The sequence below is a fragment of the Macrotis lagotis genome, chromosome 2 (genome assembly GCF_037893015.1).
Source record: "Macrotis lagotis isolate mMagLag1 chromosome 2, bilby.v1.9.chrom.fasta, whole genome shotgun sequence".
NCBI lineage: Eukaryota > Metazoa > Chordata > Mammalia > Peramelemorphia > Peramelidae > Macrotis > Macrotis lagotis.
Window position 1 is genome coordinate 319,341,060 of NC_133659.1, and position 27,325 is coordinate 319,368,384.

The window sequence follows — 27,325 nt, forward strand, 5'->3', positions numbered from 1 at the left end:
CAGGTTAGATGTCCAGCCAGCTCCCTCCACGCCTAAGGGATGTTAGTCATCATTGTATTCATCACTAATCTCTGTGGTTTCAAGTTTTGCAAAGCTCTTTCACATCCCTGATTCAATTTGATTCTTACATGTTGATGAGGGAAGTCTCCTTCCTAGGAAACTAGGGGCAGGCCTATTTAACCTCATCTGACAGGTGAGGAAATAGTCTCAAAAGAAGTTCAGATGCCACCACTAATAAAAGTAAGGGAGTATCAAGGAGTCAAGGGAAACAAATCCCTTCACCCCTGGCAGGAATTAATCTCTTCCACTTTGAACAGCTGATATTTCCTAACTGTGTGAGGATACAACTTCATCTAATCACCCTCTCGAACAGGCTCGAGATCACATCTCCTGTCAACCACTTCAGATCACTTACCAACTGCTTCCTCTGCTAACTATGGAATGAAGTCATTACCACTGGAAAGGAGCTTCCCAAGGAGAGCCCCCACCCTTCTTGAGGTCCAGGCCTCACTCCCTCTAGCCATGGCATCTATGCCTACTTTTCAGTCACTTGATTAGTCCTCACTAGGCCCTCTTCAGAATCTCTTAGCATAAGGAGCAAGTACCAGTATACTGATATTGAAGTGACCAAGGTTCTGAAGAGGTCTAACATAATATGCAATCAAATACATATCAACAGAATATTATATTCGTTCATCTTCAACTTACATAGAAATCAGCATAGAACCAAGTCAATGAAATAAAGGGGCAAAAGAATCCCTTGCTCCTACACTATATGTCAAAACATCAATTAAACTTAAAAGAACCAGGGGAGTGACTGGTAACGAAATGGTTTCACTTCTGACCAAAAAGGAATCCTACTTTACTGAAAATTTACAGGTGAAACAAAGCTACCCGATAATATGAGAAGTGCAAAGTATTCAGTGTACACTTACTTGTTCCTTTAGAAAATAAAGTAATAGTCTTTTGTGAAGGTGAATTTAAGTGAGGTTTGATGATATCTTCTACAGTTATAGCTGCTAAAGCATTGATACTAGAGGATACTGTGCTGTGCAGACAAAAAAATTAAAATAGAGCATTAAAGGATATCACAAAATTAATAGCTAAAAAGGAGAAAAAACAACAAAACAAATCATAGTAGCTAATTAATTGTCATGATAACCTGTCATAAATTACAGTGATTTCAAAGGTACAGGGAACTCCCAGAAGAGTCAATTTGATCAGTACAGGTTAGAACCTTTTTAGAGTAACCTAGAACACACATGGAATTATTTGCCTAGGGTCTCAGAGACAGAATGTATGGGTCAGTCTTGATTCACACCCTCCTGGCTTCAAGGTCAGCTCTTTATTCACCATCCACAATCCAAGGAAAAAGTAATACATCAGTAGTTTTATGTTATTTTTTACCCAATGGAGAAGTTATAATTATTTTTTAAAATTGCTTCTGTGTTATTTTCACCTTTAGTTGTACTGATGGCAAATGTTTTGGTAATATGAACTTTTAGAAAGTTAACAGATCAGCAGCTGTGGTGTGCTGGATAAAAAGCTGGTATGTTTTGAGAATGAAATTCACATCTGTATTTTCAAACTAACCAGGAAAATTGTTTTGTGGGGAAAAAAGTACTTCTGTGTACCTTCTTGCCTACCACTGCATTATTCTTTATTTGGATATTGATACATTGTTTTTGGCCAGAAAGAGTAAAGGATAACACCTAAGGAGTCAGAGGCCTTCGTCCTGTGCTCTGCTCTGGCTTAAATCTCACAAGCCCGCATATCCCTTTTTCTTCATGAGATGCCTCGTGGGGTTGTCCTCAGAACCAGAGGAACATCGCTTAGGAGGAGGGGGGACATGTCTTCTGAAGGGAGACAGTTCCATCACTGCCCACAGAAAGGCTTTCCGGAGGAAAGAGGTTCGGCTATGGGAAGAAGAGGCTCTGAGCAGCAAGGAGAAAGAAATGCCACAGGAAAATAAAGCAAGGGGGGCAGGGAGTGCTCAGCAGGCACCAAACAATTCCCTGCTCCGTTTCTGTCTATGTAAAATAAGCATACTTAGGATACTTTTCTCACAATAACTTCATGAGGAAAGTCATTTGAAAACCTAAACTATAATATAAATGACAGTTATGATGACTACCCATGGTCATACCTAAAGGAAAAAAATCAGTATCTCTAGGATCTCTTTAAAATCTAAAACATTACAAAACTATAAAAATATCAAATAGAATAAATTATTAAAATAATTGTTCAATCTGACTACAGTCAGAATTTTACCTTAGTGAAATTTGATGCTTCCCATAACACACAACAAAAACCTCTTTCATACCTTAATGTTCCACTGTAAGCACATGCCACAAAAAGTCCTGGAAGTCCTGGATAATCACCTAGAATCTCCGCTGCTAGATAAGGGATTAGCTGAATAAAAAATGACAAAAGTTAAATGCTTTTAAATATCTTACAGTCAGAGTTTTGAGTATTACTTCTTTCTTTAACAGTTCCAGTCCTCCCTGGTTCCTTTCCCTAATATGGACTTCAGTCCAATCAACAAGAGATCATGCACAGTTTGCATCTGCTCTCCCTTCCAAGTTCAGCCTCCATTTTGGCCCTCGGGCTCCTCAGGAGGCTGACCGCTACACAGTCATGCAGAAGCAGAAGACAGGAACACTGGCTATTTTCAAGGCACAGCTCCACAGTAATGGAATAATTTTAAATCCTTGCATGCAGCAAGGAATTTTACATTAAGCCTTGGGGCCTGCTATTTCTCAGAGGGTGGGGTATTTCTTCCTATGAGAATAACAGGGTCCATCACTGGAACCTACTAGAGCATATTCTCTGCTAGCAGAAACTTCAAGAATTCAAGTCACCTGCAAGACCCCAGAAGGAATTAAAATGGCAAGAATCTTTATTCCACAAAAAAGGTTCAGCAATTTAAACTAACAACTTTAAATAATTCCCCAAAATTCCTCAAAAATCTTAGACAAATCTTTTACTAAATTTTTGTTCTAAAGTTTAAATCATACTAAATTGTTCTAAATTTTATTGTACTAAAGTTTATTGTTATTATTTATTATCTCTAAAAATATAATTCATTAAATGTTTAATTAAGTGACTTATTTTTAGGTGATAGATATTGTGGATAAAAATGTGTGCTGTTAAACTACTGCTGGGCCACCCCACAGCAGAGTAATCCTCTGATTCTTCCCTAAGTGATTCCCTGTTCTCACGCTATAGAAGTTAATTCAAACTTTCTCCCTGGGCTGGCTCTTCCCTCTCGGCTACTAGTGCTGCCTCCTCATTGCATCCCTGCCAACTCCCACCCCCCACCTCCCCCCACCCCTGTCTACTATACTGGGTTGCTCTCCCTCACTTATTAACCTCAGCCATCTCTTACTATCCACTTGGATAACCTTTCTCCCTCCAGTGTCTGAAGCCTGCCCTGAACCTCCCTCTTCTAAGTCTTCTTTTCTTCTCTTACCAACGTGACTACTGACCCTTCTCTGGCTCCTCTGCTGGCTCCCCCATCCCACCAAGCCTCCATTCTAACTGGGGGGGGGGGGGGAAGGAGGGAAGGACCTCCCATGATTCTGTGAGCTCTACATTTCACTTGGTGATCTCACCAGCTCCAGGGTTTGGTCATTTCTACACAGACCTATTTCCACCTTTCTCTTTGGCCTCTCCTCTGAGATGCAAAGTCCCAAAGTTGACACATCCAAAGCAGAACTCCCCCTTTCCTCCTAAAATGACTCTCTTATTATTTATGCCAAAGGCACCCCCACCCTTGTAGTCTGCCAGGCCTGTAATCTTGGCAGGATCCTCAACTCCACCCTCTCCTCATTACACCTCCTCACCACTTGGATCCCCTTTTCGCAAGTACAGTTACCACTTAGCTCAGGACCTTATCATCTCTGGCTGAGATCACTGTTCTCCCTGTCTCACTCATCCCCGTCTAGCTACATCTGGTACTGAAGTCATTTCCCTTAGACAAACAGCTGAGCCTGACTTCCACATAAATACTCCTCTGGTTAATTCTTAGCCCTACACAGTAGGTGGTGCAGTGAATAGAGCTCCCATCCTAGAGCCAGGAGGACCTGAGTTCCAATCCTGCTTCAGACACTTGACACTGGATAGCTGTGTGATCTTGGGCAAGTCACTCAACCCTGACTGCCTCATATCCAGGACCATCTCCAGTCATCCTGATTCAGCCTCACTGTTTCCTCCAGAGATATCTGAGGCCAGTGGCCATATGTGGATCGAATAACGGGAGATGGCCCTGGATGCAAGGCAATCAGGATTATGTGACTTGCCCAAGGTCACACAACTAAGAAGTTTCAAATGTTTGAGGCTGAATTTGAACTCAGGTCCTCCTGGTTCCAGGGCTGATGGTCTATCCACTGTACCACCCAGCTGCCCAAGGTACTTATAACATAGTAGTTAAAAAAACTTGTTGAATGGTTGAGTCTTAAACTGATGTTTTTTGGATAAAAACCAATTTTAACTTTTTAATTTTAAGATTTCCTAAATATATTCCTTCAAAGTGTCCAAAAAGTAGGGGATGATAAAAATGTTCATTTTTCTACTGGAATAAAATCAAGATAAAGGCTGTGTACAAGAAATAATAACAATAATCATGTATTCCACTCAAGTAAATCCAAGACCATGTTCTTTTCCCCTAAACCAACATTCATGCACAGCTGAAACTTCTAATTTGGAAAATTTTTTTCTATTCTCTTACAAGTGAAAACTGCTTCCCAATATATCATATTGTTGCCTGTGGAATAACTTGAAAATATAATTATAACTTTGAATACTAAACCTGATCTGGTGCTGAAACTTTGTATGATGTCCAAGGATCGCAGTTATGAAACATTGAGTACATTCCTAATCCACAGAGAACTGCACAAGTCAGAATTACCCAGAGTCCCAAAAGACTGAAATAGAGTGCTCTAAAGATACCAGGAAAAAAAGTAAAATGATTTCAACTCAAAAGAGTAAACACACCACCACCTTGAAAGATAAAGGGAATTATATGATCAATATTATATTGTCTAAATACCCTACAGAAATAAATTGCTGTCAATAAAATTCCATTTTTTGTAATTTCCTTTTTTTTCTTGATTTTCCATTCATCATTTATTTGGTACACATTTTTTTAGTCTTTCCAAAGACCAGCTTTTAGTTTTGTTAATGAATTATATAGTCATTTGTATTCTATTAGTATATTTCTCCTTTAATTTTCAAAATTTCCTTGTATGCTTTTATTGCTTTGAGAAATTGTACTATGTATAACTAAGGCCAATAAAACAGATTCTATAATGATCAAACATTGTTAACTAGAGAGGATAAACTTCTATTCTTTAATTACAGGTATTTTCATCAAATGTAGTCAAACATCAGCACTCTGGCCTGAGATCCAATGCAATCCTATGGTGGATTCTAGCCTAAGCTATCACAACCCAGATTCAGAAATGCCTCATCTAAACAGCCTGGGATTGAATAATAAAAACCATCCCAAGAGAACAGAAGCTGAGTCAAATATCTGTGCTTCTATCCCCCTAAGATAGATGCTAAGCCCTAAGGGGTGTCTTGAGTCCTCTATATGCAGTCACCACCTGCTTGAACCACTTTCTGAACCATTTCCACACAGGTTCATTTAAAGGATTTTCAATTTAATGAAATCCTCTTCCCAGAATATCCATGGAGAATGGGTCCCAGGCCAGACATATCTCTATCTCCTCTCCTCAAATATGGCCATTGTTGTCACTCTTGCTTTTGAGATTCCTCTTATTTATTCTCTTTTCTACTCAATTGTAGACTTAGAATTAGAAAGTTATTACTCACTGACTGACAAAATAACACACTTGGCCAATGCTTATTTTCTTCTTTTCATTTTTATTTATTTATGGAAATGGAGTTAAGAGTGAGGTGCCCAAGGTCAAACAGCTAGGCAATTATTAAGTGTCTAAGGCCCCATTTGAACTCACGTCCTCCTGACTCCAGGGCTTCCTCCTGACTCAGGGCCGGTGCTCTATCCACTGTGCCACCTAGCCGCCCCCCCATGCTAATTTTCTTAATTGACCAATTGGAAAAAAAAACAACTCCTTTAAATTAAAATTAACAGAGCGATGGGGTGGCTAGGTGGCACAGTGGATAAAGCACCGGCCCTGGAGTCAGGAGTACCTGGGTTCAAATCCTGTCTCAGACACTTAATAATTACCTAGCTGTGTGGCCTTGGGCAAGCCACTTAACCCCATTTGCCTTGCAAAAACCTAAAAAAAAAAAAAAATTAACAGGGCGGCTAGGTGGCGCAGGTTAGTCATTTTTCCCCATGAGATTTCACATTTTCTTCTATTTTTTTTAATTCTTTTGATTTTATTGCTTCTTCATATCTCCTGGAGTTAGTAGCTTGCACTTGTCCAATTCTAATTTTTTAAGAATTTTTTTCTTTGGTGAGCTTCTGTACCTCCTTTACCATTTGGCCAGTTCCATTTTTAAAGTAGTAGCTTTTATCTGTGAATTTTCTTACCATCGTTTTTGTTCGGTCAATTCTATTTTTAAGTTGTTTTATTCAGTGAACTTTTGTATATTTTTTCCATTTTTTTTAGGTTTTTTTCAAGGCAAACGGGGTTAAGTGGCTTGCCCAAGGCCACACAGCTAGGTAATTATTAAGTGTCTGAGACCAGATTTGAACCCAGGTACTCCTGACTCCAAGGCCGGTGCTTTATCCACTATGCCACCTAGCTGCCCCTATTTTTTCCATTTTTTTGTACTTCCTTTAAAAACATGTTCACTTTTATTCCTGATTTTCCTGTATTACCTTCATTTTTTGCCAGTTTTTCCTTCTACTTCTCTTCTTTTGAGATCAATTTACTAAAAATTTTACTCCAATGCTTCACATGTAGATATTTTGACAATGTAGTCCTCTTCTAAATTAGTCCTTAATCTCCCCTTTCATAAAATTTTTCTATTTTGTGACTTTATACTTCTATTTTAAAAGGTAGATTCTTTTTCTGCACTGTCCCAAGCTTCTTATGCCATAGTTCTGGGCCTTACTGCTAGTGAGTCCTAGAGGGAAGAAGGAAGACCTCCCTGATGGCTTGTCCTGGAGGTGGAGCCACCCTATTGGCCAGCCCAATAGGTGGAGCATCACTACTAGCTTGCTTTGGGAGCAGGACCAATATAATACCACCTTATGCTCCATCAGCTTTGAACATGCAAATGAACAGTCAAATAATCCTTAAAATACAAGAAAACTAGGACATTCTAGTGACAGAAAAAATGGATCTATTTTGTATCTAAAGACATCTAAACCTTCAAAATATACACATATGTTTGGTAATGGTCTATTTTATTGGTTTTCAAAATGGTGGATATAATTAAGAAAGACGGCCAGAGGCATTCATATTGTGCCACTAATGGTGAAATTCTTAGATGGTGCAAGATGAATCAGAGTGAAATCATTTGACAAAGTTTCATTAATTAAGAATGAAAGTTAAAGGTTCAAAGACAATCAGATGTTACTGTAATCCCAACCATAAATAACAGTATCGAGTTATCCTGCAGCATTATTCCCATAACCAAGTGGACAACTTCCAGTAAACCAAAGTCTTTGAGTTCTGGGAGAAGTATGGTTGCAAAGTTGAATAAAATAAACCATCACAAAACAAGTTAGGATAATTTTACCACACTGATGGAAGTTTTGTCACCCAGCACAAATGGAACATAATTCCCTATTAAGATGTATCTCACAAAGATCTGTCTCCAAATATTAGATATACATAAATACTGAAGTGGCACAGTTACCAGTTGTGCAGATTTAACTGAATGACCGTAAACCTGACATTACTGTAATGCTATGGTGTTTCAATGATATGGAAAAAAGCAACATCTTCCACTGTATCCAAACTCACACAAAAGTCCTATTTCCTATACTATCAGACCATTGGCTAAAATAACCATTCTGATGCTATAATGAAAGAGAGAAATAGTTCCTTGAAATATCCCTTTGAGGGGGTGGCTAGGTGGCGCAGTGGATAAAGCACCAGCCCTGGAGTCAGGAGTACCTGGGTTCAAATCCAGCCTCAGAAACTTAATAATGACCTAGCTGTGTGGCCTTGGGCAAGCCACTTAACCCCATCTGCCTTACAAAAACCTAAAAAAGGAGGGGGGAAAAAAAGAAATATCCCTTTGAGGTATTAATCCCTGACATCCTCCATTCATCTGCCAAAATGAGTTTTCTTAAACCCAAAGGTGACTACATCCCTCTACTAACTCAGTAAGTTCCATGTTGGGGAGGTTCAAACATAAACTATACCTTGTAAAATCCTTTACAACCTGACCACAACCTATCATTCCAACTTTATTATTCATTCCATCCTCTACTTCTCTATCTCCCACCTCCAGGCCTTTGTATTAGCTGTTCCCCCATGCCTGGAATGCCCTAACTCATATGTACTTCGCAGAATCCCTCGCTGCCTTCCAGATTACATATAAGGACCATCTTATATACAAAGCCCTTCCTAGTCCCTTCAATTGCTGCCTTCCTATCTCCCCCCCCTACCCTTTAGTGAACTACATTGCAGCTATTGTGCATATTCTTATTTATGAGTACACTCTGTATCCAGTAAAACTAAATTCCTTGAGAGTAGGAACTTTTTTTTGTCCATCTCCAAGTACCTAACAGAGTGCAGTGCTAATTTAATAAATGTTTAATTGATTGCCTTTATGGTTTACAAGCATTGTTTCACTGGAAATGGAACACTAGGGAATGGGAACATTGCAAGCAATATTATCCCTAGTGACCCAAATTAGGAAACAGAGAGGAATTAAATAACTTGTCCCCATATCTAGAAAAAGTGCCCTTTCAAATAGAGCAACTGAAGCTTCAACAAATTCTCTGTGATACCAAGCCAGTGGGTAGTAGAAACTGAAAAGTTTAATCGGAGAAACAGAAAGTTCATCACATATTGTTTAAAGACAGAGAGAAGTTAGAGAGGAAATATATCCCAACAAGAGAACCAGTGGGGTCTCCCAATTCCATTTCTGAGAAAGGCTGCCTGCAAATTCAGCCCAATTTTGTCATCACCATCAATAAATATTAAAAAAACCTTAACTATGACATGACATAGATTTACTACTGGTTCAATTTTTGGCCCAGAAGTGTCATTATTATCACAAAATTCTGCTACAACTAACCCTACAGGGCTATAACAGCTCAGAATCACCAATACAGCTCAGTATCATCTAAGAGTGCTATTAAATGAATGTTGTACCCACAAAGTGCATAGTATGATTAAAAATATAAATGGAGAGTTTGTCTTTGCCTTCAAGAAAGGTATGGAATAGTTTATATGAAATGACTTTCAAATACTGGTCTTCAACCACATGGAAATAGTAATGAACTAATATCAAAAAATAACAACAGAAAAAAAGGATTAAAACAAAACTGGAGAAGATGAAAAAACTCATGTGAAAGTAACAAAATTTTCATATAACTAACAGAAATTCTAAACTCACTTATAATCAAATCATCTTGTAAGAATGATATTGATCAATGAATACCATCGAAACAATGTAAAGACTAACAGACTGCTTTCTGTGGGGAGTGAGGGGAGGGAAGCAAAATTAGGAGAAAATTGTAAAATTCAAAAGAAATAATTATTTTTTTAAAAAAGAATGATATTTGAAAGTGATTTAAAACCTACTGGAAGAAATGAAGTAATGGTATTATAACCACAAATTTATTTAGCCTAATTATTCTTTTTTAATGGGTTAAAATTATCCATATTTCTTTATGTTATCCCCTTTTAGAGCTTAGTCAAAGAAAATCAATTTAAATACTAATGACAAACATATGGAATGTAAACTCACAGTTTTGCATGAAATCTGGTTTTGCAGGCTAGGTATCTCTGCACTTGGGACTGGTTAACACCATAGATGCCGGTCCACGTAAAGGTCCCACCTACAGTAATTGTCCAGAAAGTGTATCTCTGCAAAGGACTAGGATTAAAGCTACATAAAAACAAATCAGGAAAACTAGAATAACAGAGTAGTATAGAAAGAAAACATATCTGCAGATCATTTTGAATCAAGCTGTGGAAAAAATATGTGTGTGTGTGTGTGTGTGTGTGTGTGTGTGTGTGTGTGTGTGTAAAATACTGTAATTCCTCTTAGAGTTTTAAATTATCTAGATAAAAATATGTAGACTACTAATGGGCTTGAATGTGACTGAGATTGAGTGACTAAAAGAATCTATATAAAGGAATTCCTAATAGGAGTCAAAAAATTTCATCTGCTCAGTCATGTTAGGGCAATATCCTTTTCTAACCCACAAGAATATTCACAGGGAAGTAGGATTCTACAAACTATTTACTGAATTGAATAATAGGTATAAAGCTTGCAATCTCAACATTAAAAATTAATTTCTTGATTACACTTTTTTAAATCTGTTCTTGGAAATCAGAGACTTGATCTTCAAATACTGACTTTGCTATTGACTAGCCAGGTGACCAAGGGTCATCACTTCACCTCAAGGGTCTTAGTTTCCTCGACTATAAAATGTATATCAATTGTACTAACAACTTTACATTGCTAAACTTTTTAAAACTTAAAACACTATATAAATATTAGCTATTACTACTATTCTAACACTTAATATTTAAAAAAAACTTCTTAACATCTAATATAAAACCTTCTAATTGAAATTAAATTAAGATCAAATTGAAATTAAATTAAAATTCAAACAACAAAGAAAAAACCAACTTACTCCCAAACTCTTAATCTTCCTCCTTCCTTTGCATGTCTTATTATAGTTTTAAGTCCACCTTGAAGATGTGAAGCTTGTATGATAATTGAAGAAAATCCTGCCACCATAATGAAAGCTCGAATAACATCTGTCCATACAACAGCTTTAAGATTTCCCTACACAGAAAAAATGCATGTGAAATATAAAAAAGTTCATTTTCATTTGTATGTTTATTTATACCTGGAAAAGTTGGGTTTCTGTGCTAACCAGACTTTTGAAGAAATTGGTTTCAACAAAATTTGACTTCTAAAAGTCACCTAAATATGCTTTAAACTTGATTTGTGGTACTCTGAAACAAATGATAATCAAGAAACATTTCCATTTGAGTATCTCCAGTATAATTCAGTAAAATTGGCATTAAGGGTAAAGATAACACAGATTTGTAAGAAAAGCTTACATAACTAATAATTCTGCTCAGTATCTTTTAAAGGAATTGGATTGGTGTTGTCAAAAAACATTCTGTTTCCCTCACATATTCTAACTAAAATATTCATTATGATGAAAACTGTTATTTAGAAACTATGTTATCCTTTGGAACTAAATCCAAAGGAATATAAAGTTAAGCACACCCTTTAACCCAGAAATACCACCACTCCTAGGTCTATATACAAAAAAGATAAAAGAAAAACGAATTTGTACAAAGATTTTTGTCCAAATACTTGTCTCTTTTTGTGGTGGCAAAAAATTGGATATTGAAGAGATGCCCAGTAAGTAGTGAATGGCTACACAAGTTGTAATATATGATTTGTGAAGGAATATTATTGTTTTTAAATATGGAGAGTAGATTGATTTCAGAAAAATCTGGGAAGACCTATATGAACTGATGAAGAATGAAGTGAGCAGGACCAGAAGAACAATGTACACATTAATATGGAAATTATAATGATAATCAATATGAAGGAGTTAGCTATTCTGATCAATACAATGATCCAAGACAATTTCAAAAGACTCAAAATAAAAAATGTTCTTCATCCCCAGAGGGAAATCTGAGGAAGTGAGTGAAAATTAGAGCATCATTTTTTTTTTACTTTATTTTCTTGCATTTGGGAGGAATATGGTTACTGTGGGAACGGGTTTCACATGATATCACATAAATAACTTATATGGTTTGCCTTCTCAAGGATGAGGGAGGGGCTGGGAGAAAATTTGGAATTGAATTTTTTAAAAGAATGATTCAAAATTATTAAATTTGTTTAGAATAACAGAGCAATAAGATATAGTTTTTACAGCTCTGGCCCCTTCTGGACCAAAAAAAAAATACAGCTTAAGAGCTGCCAGTGAAGAATTTATCTTTAATACTCAGCCAGTAGTCACAATTAGCTCAAAGCAAAGGCATTTACAATGATGGCACAGTAAAACTAATACCCACCGTGTATCTGTTATAAATTTTTGCATTTCTTTTATTCCAGCAGTGAATAAGAAATGGGAGAGGAATTAAACTTTAAAAAATGCAAAATAAAATAAATTTTAATTTTTAAAAATATGCCTTCTTGCAATATTTCAAATCCCAAACATAACAGTACAAAAACGTATCAGTGAAGTCAAATGATTGGAAGAAATGTTCAGCTGAAGACCCAGAAAAATGCCAGTTCTCAAGTACAATTTGAATAAATATCTCAATAAAGCTTCCCTATCTTCTTAGCTGAAAGCGAACTTTCATAACATTTCATTCATAGCAATCTAGAAGATGGACCTATAAACTACATTAATCAGGATAAATTCCTGAGAAGACCTCTGGCAATGCAAGGTCTGCACGTTCTCGTCAATTTATAAATTTAAATAAGATGCGCAGAACACTGGGACCCTCATTAGCAATTTGGCAAAGCCCAAGGATCTCTTCTCAGAATGTTTTTAAATGTACCAAACAAAATATAAACAATCAAAAAGAAAACTAAATATTCTGAGTTAACAAAAATTTATTTGAAAAAAAATATTTGGGGGGTCAGCTAGGTGGCACAGTGAACGGAGCACCAGCCCTGGAGTCAGGAGTACCTGAGTCAAATCTAGCCTCAGACACTTAATAATTACCTAGCTGTGTGGCCTTGGGCAAGCCACTGCCTTACAAATATATATATATATTTTTTTTCAAAGATTCCAGGTTAAGAATATCTGCCTAACTTTCATTGATATATCATATAGTATTCGATTTTAGAACTATTGAGATATATGTGTATATATATATGTGTGTGTGTGTGTGTGTATGTGTATGTATATATATATATATACACAAACATATACATATATATATATATATATATTTAAATATTTGGACTACTATACAAGAAAATTGTAGTCTGAAATTTCACCTTACAAATCCATCTATCTTTCATAGTGCTTGTAATAGGCACACTAATTTCTTACTAAAAATACTGAAAAAATTTTAAATATTGGAGGATGACATTGTTCCCTTCCTTTCAAAATATAAGATACTCAAACTTCTCTGCAGCCCAGGGCAAATCATTTAACCTCCATGACCTTAGTTTCTTCATCTTTAAAATGAAGTATATGGATTCAATGACCCTTTCAGTGCTAAATGAATGTTCCTATGATCCTAGAATCTTTCTGTTCTTATTCTCATGCCTTCAATCATCTCCTCTGAATGTTGTTTCTTCCTATATACTTGACCTTCAACTTTTACCATAGTTCAGATCTCTCTTATTCTTAAAAGAGAGAGTTAGTTTGTCATCTGCACAAACTTTTCTCTTTCATTACTAAGCCCCCTGAAAGATATTCCATTTGCTGTCTCTATTTCATAGACCATTCATTAAGCCACTTTTATAAGTGGTTTTTGACCAGTCTATACTCTTTCAATACTAACCATTCAAATGTCACACCATTGAGCTTCTCAGGTGATAATAAATCTGATATTAGTTTTTCAGTTTTCAGCCTCCTTATCTTTTACATTGCTTTAAACACTTCTGACTACCTCCTCACGGACCCTTTAACTTACATGTCTTCCAGGACTGCTCAGCCAACCTGCAGGGCTACTCCTTCACAGTATCCTGGTCATCTTATTTAAGTAATCAGACCTTAAGCACAGATTGTCACCTCAAGTTCTGTCCTGAGACCCACACTGTAATCTCCCTATCTTTTCCCCTCTAAGTAATACACTCTGCTCCCATGAGTTCAACTGTAATTTCTACACAATTATTTTATCAGTTCAAATTTCTCATACTCTAATAGAATCTCATTAGCTGAAATCACTGGGAAACAGGTGAACAAGAGGAACAGCAGCAGCAGCAGGTAACAGAGAACAGCACTCACTTGGCAGGCCAAGTGTGTGACAACTATTCTCTCAGTGGATCCTTACTACAGACCTTAGAGAGAGATGTTATTATCATCATCCCACTTTAGAGAAGAGGAAATGGAGGCAAACACAGGTAAAGTCACCCAGCTAGCACAAATCTGAGTCTGGATAGGGTTAAGCAGTAGAACAATAACCTCAAATTACCTGGAGAGCAAAGTATAGGACTGACTGTAGTGAGAGGCCAAAAGCAGGCTTTGGGAGACTACTGAAACAAATTTAACTCAGAAGACAACTCTGGTGTTAGAGAGAAAACACAAAATGTGAGATATTCTGCAAGGCAAAATAGGTAAGACGTAGAACTATATCAACTATGTGGGATGAAGGAAAGTGAGAAAAACAGGATAATGCTGATATTAGAAACCTGAGACACTAGAACTATGGGGGTACTTTCAAGATCTAAAGTAGTTTATAAAGGGGGAGGGTTTAGGGACAAATATAATGAGTTCCATTTTAAATGCATTGAACTTAAGATGTCTCTAGGATCCAAAGTTTGAAATATCCCATGGTCAACTGGTATTTTAGGGACTGAATTACAAGACCTGCAAATATTATCTGCCCAGAGATGATAGTTTAAACTATGTGAAATGATGAAGTTATGAAGAGAGAAAAAATGTACAAGAACAGAGGACCCTAGAAGAAACTAAAATCATTCCTTTTAGATTAGCTATACAGACTATTTAACTCAACAAGTAGAGCTGCTATATAAACAACATACCAATGAGCAGCAGAAAGTACAGACAATCCCTGTTGTAACTACTGCACCCCAGAGTTCAAATCCTGTGACTAAAAGGGAAAATACAAAAAATTATAAAACATGAATTTTCAAATAACTTTCCTAATCAAATATTGAAAAGTTGAAACAAAGCTATTATAGCTCTCATATATTTGATTTGGTGACTTTCAAGTTATTAAAACATTCTCATCATTTATTTAAAACTACACCCTAAAATATAAACAAGGATAAATTACATATGAAATATAATGATATTTCAAGGACCAACTTCTAAGCAGGAAATTTCATGAGCGGCTAAAACTATCCAGCCTATGGAGATAATCCTCTCAGAGTTAGACAGAGCAATCCTCAAATACCCAATGAACTTCTTCCAACAGGACAGGCAATAGTATGTGACCCACTGGCATAATCATCAAGAACTCAGTCTTTTCTGCCACATTCCAATTTAAATCTGCCCCTTCTACAGCAAATAAGTTTTAAATAGTTTATAACTCTTAAACAACTGCAAAAATACTGGAAGACATGAAGACAGATGTGCTTTGGCTATCACTCTAAAGAATATAGCAGTTTGTGAGTGTCATCATTGTACAAAAAGCAAACTACTTCATATCTTAAGTAATAATTAAAGCATTGGTATTCGAACTGAAAATCTATATAAGGACAGCTAGGTGACACAGTAGATAGAGCACTGGCCCTGGGGTCAGGAGGACCTGAGTTCAAATCCGACCTCAGACACTTAATAATTACTTAGCTGAGTGACTGTGGCAAGTCACTTAATTCCACTACCTTATAAAAACCACAAAAAAAAATCTATGTGAACAAGCAATATTCTCCATGAAAAAATATGTTAGAATGCATCAAACAAATTAGATGGAAGGAGTCTAGAGAATATATTCTAGCCTGGTCTATACAGCTATATAGTAGCCATGCCACTGTGTATACCTAGGCTAGTCAAACTCAATTTCCTCATTATTTAAATGAGTATAATACCTATTCACACTGAATTCACAAAGTAACCATGAAGAATAAAAGAGCTAATATAGCACTTTTTAAAAACTGAAATATCTTTACTATTTTACTATTTTTACTATTATTTTTTACTACTATTTTATTATTTACCATTATTTTTATTATATTTTACTATTATTTTACTATGTCTTTACTATTATTACTATTATTTTACTATTTTTGTTTACTATTATTGAATAAACAGTTTACATTATCATACACAAAGTCCCAATCTACCAACGTAAATAAATCAATTTGAAAAGACATATATGGCACCTGAAAGCCAAGAGTTTGGTCTTTGTCAGGCAGAAGCAGATGTGGCAATTCCTAGGATGAGGACTAAATAAAAAAGAAATGTATCCTGGATGTAAATATCGAGTATAACTTAAATGGTTTATTATAAAAAGCCGTATATTTGTCACTTAACTTACTAGTGATAGAGTCATTTAAACTTGCTAGAAATTTAACAACAAATGTATCATTAAAAAGAATGGCTATTGTTTTAAAGCTTACCTTGATTCAAAGCAAGAGCAGGAGCATAAAGAACAATTCCAGTGTAAAGTATCTAAGGAGAAACCAAATAAGGTACACCATCAATATCTTGTATGTAAGAGGCATAAAGGATTATCAGACATATATATACTACCCGACACATTAATATGCTTCCTGAAATACACAGTTTGGAACAATTATTTTGAAATAGGAGACTCCCGATTCTACTGAGTTTGTTGGTTATTTCAAATTATATTACCAATTGGCAGCTAAGTGGCACAGTGGCTAGTGCACTTAGAATCAGAAAGACCTGATTTCGAATCCTACCTCAGGAGAAATCATTTAAACCTCTCAGCATCAATTTCCTCCTCCATAAAATGAAAATGATAATTACACCTACTCCACAGCATTTCTTGGGAGAACCAAATGAAGTCTGTAAAAAGCTTTGCAAACTTTAGTGCTTTAGAAATGCTAGCTATTATCAAAATGGAATCCTCCTTTTAAAGTCATCACATGAATTGCTCTTATATTTAAAATCTGTGTTAAAGAGATTTTTTTCTCTTTCTTTAAAGTTGCTTAGTGGATAGAGCTCTAGCCTGGTGAAATACATTATATTAAGTCTTTCCTTTCTGTTTAAAAGTGAAAATTCTTAAAAGGTTTTCTCAGTAAAATTTTTTGAAATATGAATAAATTAGTCTCTTGGTTTGTATTTTTCTTTGGCAAAAGAAGTAGTAATGAACAGCTTCTAATTATTATCTGATCTGAATTATCAAATCTAAGTGTTAAAAGAGATCTCAGAAGTCATTTCATCCCAATCACATTTGAACAAAAATTCCTTTCGTGACACTGAGAAATAGAGACCTTTGTGGTAAGGAATCCCTGTTATCTCCTCAAGGAACCTCATTCATTCCACTTTTAGAGACCAATTAGAATAATTTTCTTTACATGAAGACAATGTCTTCATAATGTCATACTGTGTCTCTGCAACTTCTAACCTCACCACCTAAGTGTTCTCTGGATTTAACTCACTGCCAACCCTTCAATCAATTCTCATATAGCACAGTTTCCCTTCTACCAACCTGGCTACCTTCCTTTGTAAATATCTTTCCTAATAAAATATACAATGGAGTATAGAAAAATGAGAAGAAAGGGATGGGATAAGGGGGAATGGGGGGAGGGAAGGGGAGAATAGGTGACAGAAGAAAGGGAAGATTGTGGGAGAGGGTAGTCAAATACAACACACTTCTAAGCAGGGATAGGGTAAAAGGAGAGAAAGAGAGAGAGAATAGAAAAAATGAGAGTGAGAAGGAACAGAGTGGAGGGAAACACAGCTAGTAAAAGCAAACTGTGGGAAAAATATTGAAGCAACTTCTCTGGTGGACTTATGATAAAGAAGGCAACTCATCCCAGAAACAGAGCCATTGAAATATGAACACAGACTTTTTTTCCTCTCTCACTATTCTTGAGATTTCTCATCTTCTTGATGAGAACTATAAAATAAGTAAACCAAAAAAAAGCAAATATCTTTCCTAAAATAAGGCTTTCTTTCTAAGTGGTTTCTGAATATTCGAATGACTTCTCTGAAATTATAAAATTTATTCCACTGCTTATTATGTTTAATGTTTCAAGCTACTTCTCCTAATTAATGATTACGCTCTATTTTCAAATGTATAAATTCAAAGGTATATTTTAAAATGTATATAATTTATTAAGATGCTTATTTATACATAAACAAGTTTTAAAATTTACAAAGGAGAGAACACTTGCTAAATTACTTGCCGTTTGAACAATAAAGAGAACTGTTCCAAGGAGGCGAACTTGTTTATTAAATCGAAGTTCTAAGTACTGTAAATAAACAAAAAACAGCAATTCTTTATTAGCAATATGAAAGGTAAAAAGTTTTTCAAAATACTGAGCATATATTTTCTTTCCACAAGTAAAAAAGTTCTATCATCACATGGCTGTGAATATATAAAAGTGGTCAGACTGAGAAACTAATCAAGGGGATACAACCCACCCCAAGGTCTTAAATAGATCAATTTCATTTAAGGAACTAAAGGGTGGGTAAGGGTCCTGACCCAGAACAGGACTTTGTGAATCCAGGTCCTCGATTCCTCAATCACTGCAATTCCTTTTGTCTCAGACCGAATACTAGAAAATCTATAGTCAGAACTCAGAATATGCAGGAAAGAGGGGAAATATGCTTTTGAGGAAAGTGACTCCTCATTACTTCCAGAATCAATCAAAAGTCTAGTTTCTGAAGCCCTTCACCACCCCGCCCTATCCTACCCTCTTCAGCACAGGCTGCCCTCTTCAATCCCTCATACACCAACCACCTTCAGATTCCAAATCTTTTCACTGGCAATCCTACAGGTCCAGGAAAAATTTCCCTCCTCACCTCCACCTCTCAGTGTTCTTGATTTTCTGAATGACTGCTCAAATCTCACCTTCAGCAAGAGGCTTTTCCAGATGCACAGCCCTTCCTACTAAAGTTTTTTTTCATAGATCAACTTCCCTATATACTCTACATAAGATTATTTTCATGTTATCTCTTCCAGATCAAGAGACTAAGATTTTTAGCTTTCTTTGTGTTCCCCATGCTTAGCACAGCACCTGGTTCATGGGGAACATCTGATCAATGTTTGCAGACTCTAGATGTGTGACAATCTCAGCTTCAATTTCCTGATCTATAAAATAAGGATAATGAAAGTATTTGCACTACTTACTTCACCAAGTTGTGACTCAACTGTTTTGCAAAACTTAATATGCTAAAAGTATGTAATTATTATTCTAAGAGGAAGGATGAGAGAAAAATATGGAACCCCACAATAAAAAGTAACCCAATGGGAGGCATAAGTGTATATGTTGCACAAATTGATAAAAAAAAAATAACAGAAAACTACCAAAATATGCTCCAAATGAATGTGTAACTAAAAGATAAAAAGGGGGTGGAACCAAGATGGCAACAAGAAGGGAGTCTTAGGCTCTCTGATAAAACTTGAAACTAAGGACTCTAACTAAACTTTCCAGAGACAGAACCTACAGAGGGACCCAGCGAGGCAGTTCTCCTACTCAAGGTAACCTGGAAAAGAGCAGAAAGGCTCTGCTCCCCAGGTCGGAGGGGTGGCCCGCAAGAGGGAAAGAACTTCAGCCTCCCGGAGGCAGCCCCAGGGCGCTGGGAGTTCTCAGCTCACAGCAGCGGGGGAGTCTCCTGAGCTGCACCCTGGGGAGCACCGGGCACAAAGTGGGGGAACAGCGGGGGACCTCTGCCAGAGAGAGCACGGGGAGCCCAGCCCTCAGGGCACACAACCAGCAGCTTGGTCTTTCTGCAGCCCAGATACAGGAACAGAAGCAGGGGGAGCAGGTAAGCAGAAGCCCCCAGGGCATGAGCCCATTGAGCTAAGGGAGGGGAGTGAAGAGAGACTGTGAGCTCGGTCCTCTGCCCCTGGAACAGGACTCTGGGGCTCTGACCACATTCAGATTCTGATCGCAGTCTAGGCCCCCCCATAGAACAGCAGGGCCCCCTCCACCTCAGCCCTGTGGCAGAGGGGGGTGCAAATGGTCATTCACAGACCAGGAAGGACAGAGCCTCACACACTGAGACCCTTGTGGGAGTGTCCCAAAAGCTCAGGAAGCACCCCAAAACCAGGCCCAGGCTGGGAAAATGAGCAAGCAGAGAAACAAGAGGAACACCATTGAGAAATATTTTGCATATGAGCCCAAGAAGGATCAAAACACTCAGTCTAAAGATGAGGAAGCACAAGCTCCTGCATCTAAAGACTCCAAGAAAAACAGAAATTGGGCTCAGGCTATGACAGAGCTCAAAAAAAGACTTTGAAAATCAAATGAGGGAGTTAGAAGAAAAACTGGGAAAAGAAAGGAGAGAGATGCAGGAAAAACATGAAAATGAAGTCAGCAGCTTAGTCAAGGAAATCCAAAAAAAAAAATGCTGAAGAAAATAGCATGCTAAAAACCAGCTTAGGTCAAATGGATAAAACAGTTCAAAAAGTTATTGAGGAGAAGAATGATTTAAAAAGCAAAACTGTCCAGATAAAAAAAGAGATAAGAAAACTCTCTAAGGAGAACAAATCCTTCAGACAAAGAATAGAATTCAAGGAGATTGATGAATTTACCAGAAATCAGGAATCAAAACTTCAAAACCAAAAAAAATGAAAAATTAGAAGAAAATGTGAAATATCTCATTGAAAAAACAACTGATATGGAAAACAGACTTAGGAAAAGATAACTTAAAAATTATTGGAATAACTGAAAGTCATGATCAGGAAAAGAGCCTCGACATCATTTTCAAAGAATTACTACAGGAAAATTACCCTGATATCCTAGAAGCAGAGGACAAAATAGAAATGGAGAGAATCCACCAATACCCCCAAGAAAGAGATCCCAAAAAACCAACCCCCAGGAATATTATAGCCAAGTTCCAGAACTCCCAAGTCAAAGAGAAAATATTACAAGCAGCCAGAAGGACACAGTTCAAATATCGTGGACCTGCAGTCAGGATCACAAAGGACTTAGCAGCAACTACATTGGAAGCTCATAGGGCTTGGAATATAATATACTGGAAGGCAAAAGAGCTTAGAATGCAGCCAAGAATGAACTACCCAGCAAGGCTGAATGTCCTCTTCCAGGGAAAAAAGATGGACTTTCAATGAACCAGGGGAATTTCAAATGTTCCTTTTGGAATGGCCAGAGCTGAACAGAAGGTTTGATCTTCAGATACAGGACTCAGGTGAAGCATGGAGATGGGAGGAGAGGTGGGGAAATATGAGGGACTTAATGAGGATGAACTGCATGTATTCCTGCATAGAAAAATGACACTGATAATACTCATATGAACCTTCTCAGTTAACAGAGCAGGTAGAGGGAGCTTTTATAGTTGAAGCACAGGAGCAAGCTGAATTTGAAGATGAAATATGATGTAAAAATGGAGTCAATAGAAAAAAAGGGAAATGTAACAGAAGAAAGAAAAAGGAGAGGGGGAATAGGCCACGATATTTCATATAATAAGATTTTTTTATTACAATGAGCTATTGCAATGATATGGAAGGGGGGAGGCAAGGGGGAATGAGGGAACTTTTGCTCTCATCAGAGGTGGCTAGGAGAGGAAACAGCATATATATTCAATGGGGTATAGACATCTGGAGTAAGAAGGAGGGCAGAGCAGGTGGAAGGGGTGGGGATGTGAATAAAGGAGGAGAGGATGGACCATGGGGGGACAGTGGTCAGATATAACACATTTTCTTTTTTACTTCTTGCACTGGGATTGGAAAGCCTGTCCAGGACCATAGGGCCAGGTGGATGGTAGGCCTAAGGGGTGGCATGGGGACTCAGGGCCTCTTGGCCCCAGGACCAGGGATCTGTCTGCTGCGCCACTCAGCTACCCTACAGCAGAGTCAGACTGGTGAAAGGAGAGAGGAAAATATAGTACATAGTAGTGGAGAAATAAGAAAGGAGGGAGTTGCAATCAGCAATGGCAACGTTGGAAAAATATGGAAGCAACTTTTGCGATGGACTTACCATAAAGAATGCGATCCACCCACATTTATTATTATTATTATTGTTATTATTATTATTATTATTGTTATTATTATTTGGGGGGATGCAGGGCAAATGGGGCTGGGTGGCCTGCCTGGGGCCGCATAGCAGGGTGATCCTTGGGTGTCTGAGGCCGGATTTGGACCTGGGTGCTCCTGGCTCAAGGGCCGATGCTCTGTCCGCTACCCAGCCACCCTACTATTATTACTATTTTATTTTATTTTGGGTCTTTTTTTTCTTCTTTTTGGTTTTTGCAGGGCAGTGGGGATCAGGTGACTTGCATGTCACACGGCTGGGTGATTGTTGGGTCTACAGTGCTGGATGTGGGCTCAGGTGCTCGTGGCTCCAGGGCTGGTGCTCTGTCCATTGCGCTACCTGGCCATACCTATAATAATTACTATTATTGTTTTTAATTTTTATTTTTTTCCTCTCCCCTTTACTTTATCACTCAAGCAAATCTATATTTATGGGGGAGGGCGGTATTCCATTTATTCTTAAACAAGAATATTTTATTAATGTAAAAAAAATTGTACAAAATGAGAATAAAAAAATAAAATAAAAGATAAAAAAATCACATTATAAATAAATGAGAAATGCCAGAAAGAAATCACCTTTCAGATCTGTGAAGCATAAAGAGCTTACTTCCCAGAGTCACCTAGACATTATGCATCTAAGGCAGTCTTCCTGGCTCGGGGACCAGGCCACCATATCATGATTAAACAAGAAATAGAGAAGATGCCGGAGATAAAATAGAGAAACTTGACCACATAAATCTTGAAAAAAAAATTCACAAAATCAATGCAGTTATAATTGGAAAGGAAATAGGGGGAAATTTTGCATCAATTTTCCCTGAAAAAGGTCTCATTACCAAGATATATAGAAAATAATGATCAATGATCAAAGGACATATATTAGCATTTTTAAAGAAGCAATCTAAGTTACCAACAACCAGATGAATAAATATTCCAAATCATTAATAATTAGCAAAATGCAAATTAACAACATTAGTTGGGAAGGGTTGAGAGAAAAGATACATATTAATACAACGCTGATGGAATTATAAAATGATCCAGATATTCTGAAAAGCAATTTGTCCAAATTGTCCAAAATATCCAAAGCAAAAGGCCCAAAAAGTCACTAGATTGAGCATACCTTTTGACAGTGATGGAACTAGTAGGCCTTTACCTCTAAATAGCTCAACAAGAGTTCCCAAGAAAGGAATGACAGATCAAATTACAATATATGAATATAATAAAGTATTATTATGCCATGAGAACCAATCAAAAGGATAGATGAGGAGAAACTTAGGAAAACATATGAATTAATGGAGAATGCAGTAAGCAAAAGCTGAATAAATCCAATGTTACAAAAAAATACTCTGAAAGACTTAAGACAATTCTGATAAATGAAATGCCAATCAACCTTCCAGAGAAGTGATGAACTCAAGATGCAGAATAAATGCATACATAGATATTCTACACAGTGTCTGCCATGTTTTAAGAAATAGTGGATGAGGACCAGATATAGCTGATAAAGTAACTGCTGGTTGAGATGCAACCCACCATTCCACTTGGATTGCTCAGCTGTCCTAGGCTGGAACAGCCAGGATCTTCCACCTAGGAACAGCGACATCCCGTCAGACAAAAAGACTATGAAAAGATGGGGCGGGGGGCGGGGGGGGGGGGGGAATGCATGGAAAATATAGTTTGCATATCAAAACAAAGAACAGAAAAGAAAGAGGAAGGCAGATGAGATAGAAATTGGACCTATGACTTCTCTGGTATGGGGGAACGCCTATCAATACTGGTCAGCACCTTCTTTGCAAGATATAATTATAGAAAACCCATTTGGAGCACTGAGAGCTTAAATATCTTGACCCAGATCACTCAGAATGTGTCTGAGAAAGGGCTCAGATCTAGGTCTTCATGATGCATATATCAGCTCTCCACCCCCTATGTACCAAGCTACCTCCAAGGGAAAAAAAGATTAAGCTACCTGTATACTTAAATTCTCTTTTGCTTTCTTCAGACTTCTAATTTCTAAGACCTTTGCACTCTTTAACACATAGCACAACCCCAATTTCATCAGATCAAACACTAATAGGTCATTTTTATGCTGTTCTATTTCTATTATGGGCAACATGTTAGAGGACTCATACCCAAGAACTGCTGAGACAGCAAGAACATTATATGCAAAATCAATAGTTTCAAACTAAAATAGACTTTTAAAAAATTAAATTATATATGTTGTACTATATTTTTATTTATTTTGTTAAAGTTCTCCCAACATATTTTACTCTGGTTTGCAGCACAAGGTGGGCATTTTTTGTGGACTGAACAAGTAGCCCACAGGGGTCACTGTTTAGAGAACAGAGCAGAAAACTCCTCCAAGAGCATTGAGAAAGGTACAGCAACCTCTTCATTTCTCCCCAAGGTACCTTCCTCAGGCAACCTTTTCAGCTTCTTCACCCATTAGATTGTAAACTCCTTGAAGGCAGGAAAAGACTTTTTAGTATTCGTATCTCTACTATTTGGCTCAGTGCTAGGTATACAATGGACAGAGCACTGGTCTTGGAGTCAGGAGGAAGGCAGTTCAAATCGTGCCTCAGACACCCAACACTTACTAGCTGTGTGACCTTGGGCAAGTCATTTAACCTTGGTTGCGCACATCCATGGTCATCTCCAGTAACCCTGATTCATACCTAACCCCTGGACCCATATGGCTCTGGAAGAGAAGTGAGATGAAGACAGCACAGCCCTCCCTCACCCACCATTCACATTCAATTCCCTGATGTCATGGTCCTCTTCCAGAATAAAGGACAAACATCACTTAACTGGGTAGTAGGTGCTTAGTAAATATTATTGATTATTGTATGACTGTTTCTTCCTCTCGCTTTCCAATCCCTTTCTCCTCTTCACGGGATTTCAAAAGCAGAGGATCCAGAATCCATTTTCACTGTTTCTTCTCTTTGTCCCTATGCCATTACCCTGAGTAAAAAGTCTCACCATTTCTTTCCAACTCCCATTTGTTCTGGTACTGATAATACTTCTTAGATAAACTATGAAAAGTGGTCTTTTCTTGAATACTTGTTACCCACTCATACCACACAGCTAATTGATAAGATGATTCTTGGTTATTCATTTATATGAACCATACCCTGGAACTTGGCCTTAAAAAGACGGTTACATATGGGGCACAGGCTGGAGAACAAGGGACAGAAATGAGAAGAGATAAAGCCACAGGACAAGGTCCTTGGAAGGAAGTCTATATCCAGTTCTCCTCCCCTCCCCCCACCCCACATGGATTAAGAGATGGCACCAGATGAAGAGGAATAAAATGATGAGTTCCTGGACAAAAGAGTTTGAGTTACTGGACCAAGTAGGAACCAAGATGTTAGCTGCTGGACCAAGAAGAAATAAGCCCAAGCCTTGGTGGGTGGGTGGGTATAGGTGTGGGTGTGTGTGCCCTAAAGGCTGCAAGAAACTTATTGCTCCCATTTCGGGCTTTTCCCTCTCATCCACAGTCTAGGAGTATGGAGAACTCTGCCCACTGCTCCCAACTGAGGGGGTGTTGTGTTTTGACTATACAGCAACCCCAAGTCCTTCCTGCCTTGAAAAGGAGGCCTTCACTTACAGTAAGGAGTATAAGAGATATAAATATCCCTGTGGAAGATGAACCCCGAATCCTTTATGGGGCTTTTTTTGTTGCTTTGTTGTTATATTCAATAAAGCCTAAGTATGATATCTTGTTAACTAGTGGAAGCTTTCCCATGGATATTGAAGATACTTTGTTTGTCTGGAGAACTAGGCAAGAGTCAAATTCTAGTATTTCTAGATGAAACCGGGGGGGGGGGGGGGGATGAGCCACAGAAATGGCATGAGAAAAGCTCCCAAAATTAAACCAAATCCACAGAAAGTAAGAGTTGTCAATTCTGGGTCATAACTTATATAGTCATAATTTTGGATAAAGCTGAATTCAAGTTAAAAAGAATTAAGGAAGATAATCATGGCTACTAGTTGCTGTCCTTCACTCCATTAGCCAAAAACCACAAGTCCATGTGGCATTGTGTGGCAACTAGATTTATTACAAGAGAAATGATAGAGGGGCGGCTAGGTGGCGCAGTGGATAAAGCACTGGCCCTGGAGTCAGGAGTACCTGGGTTCAAATCCAGTCTCAGACACTTAATAATCACGTAGCTGTGTGGCCTTGGGCAAGCCACAAAGAGTTCATAATCCATAGAGATGTACAACAAAGGGAAGAGAAACCAGAAATCTCCTCCTAAGGAGAGTGGCAGGGAAAAGGAAAGGAAGGACAAAATCTCTCTCAAAGGGGAAGACTAAAGCAATGTCAAAATCACATTCTTTTCCCTTGGGAACTGCAAGACCATGAAGATTGGAGGGTCTGCTTATCTACAAAGGTCCCAGATGCACAAGTAATTTCTCAGTCTGATACTGACTGATATTTCTCTTGCCTTCCAAGGACACACAGGAAGTTCAGCTTGGGGTATAAACAACAAAAAACATCAACTCAGGGGCCTTCATCCTTGGCACAGTCATAGCATCCTGTATGCTCTAGGACCACTGTTTCTGGAAAAGACGGCAAGTCAGAAAGATAAGTTCAGGGGACCCTTTAATACATCTTAACATCCCTCAAAGAGGACCGTGTTGGGGTCAAGGTGGTATGTTTATTTGTAGCTGATCAGATCAATATGAGTTCGGAAGGCTATTAAGATAAAAGGCATCATTAACAGTAAAATCAGACCACACCTTACATCAAAACACACACACACACACACACACACACACTATCAAGGGTAGGAAAACTAATGTGTGTATTTTTTCTTTTTTTAAATTTACTTATTTTCATCCATATGCACATGCATATTTCCAAGTTACAAAGTTTCCCTCTACCCTCCTTTCCCACTCCCCTCCCCTCAGTGGGGAACAGTCAGGTTAGCATTTTATATACATATTTTGATAAACATGTTTACATATTAATAATTTTCAGCATGAAGAATTAAAATTAAGGGAAAGAGATACATAAGAGAGAATTTTTATAAAGTGTTCATCAGATTCGCAAGGGTTTTTTTTTTTTCCCTCTGTGTTTTGTTTTGTTTTTCTAACTCTGATTTGGGATAACATTGTCCATAGCCAGTCAAATACAGTTGTCCTAGCTCTCTGGACTGCTGAGAGGAGTTGCTTCCATCAAAGTTGTTCATCTCATAATGTTGTTGTTGAGGTGTACAGTGTTCTCCTGGTTCTACTCACTTCGTTCAGCATCAGATCCAATAAATCATTTCATGTTTCTCAGAGTTTGATTATTTGTGGCTTCTTATAGAACAATGTAAAAACTTCATAATATTCATATACCACAACTTGTTTAGCCATTTCCCAATTCTTTGCCACTACAGAAGAGTTACAATGAATATTTTAGA

The 27,325-nt window shown here is 37.6% G+C and overlaps 1 protein-coding gene across 6 annotated transcripts in view; it reads right to left on the minus strand.

Moving 5' to 3' along the window:
* Positions 1 to 27,325, minus strand: part of LOC141515258 (sodium-coupled monocarboxylate transporter 1-like) — a 106,764-nt gene that overhangs the window by 50,794 nt on the left and 28,645 nt on the right. For all 6 annotated transcript variants that reach the window (XM_074226680.1, XM_074226681.1, XM_074226679.1 and 3 more), the window contains 8 exons: positions 18,118 to 18,183; positions 16,360 to 16,411; positions 14,821 to 14,888; positions 10,760 to 10,914; positions 9,865 to 10,005; positions 4,811 to 4,940; positions 2,324 to 2,412; positions 936 to 1,048 (listed from right to left, as the gene is read on the minus strand). In XM_074226680.1, the coding sequence (XP_074082781.1) occupies positions 936 to 1,048; positions 2,324 to 2,412; positions 4,811 to 4,940; positions 9,865 to 10,005; positions 10,760 to 10,914; positions 14,821 to 14,888; positions 16,360 to 16,411; positions 18,118 to 18,183 (814 nt within the window). The remainder of the gene's footprint in view (positions 1 to 935; positions 1,049 to 2,323; positions 2,413 to 4,810; positions 4,941 to 9,864; positions 10,006 to 10,759; positions 10,915 to 14,820; positions 14,889 to 16,359; positions 16,412 to 18,117; positions 18,184 to 27,325) is intronic.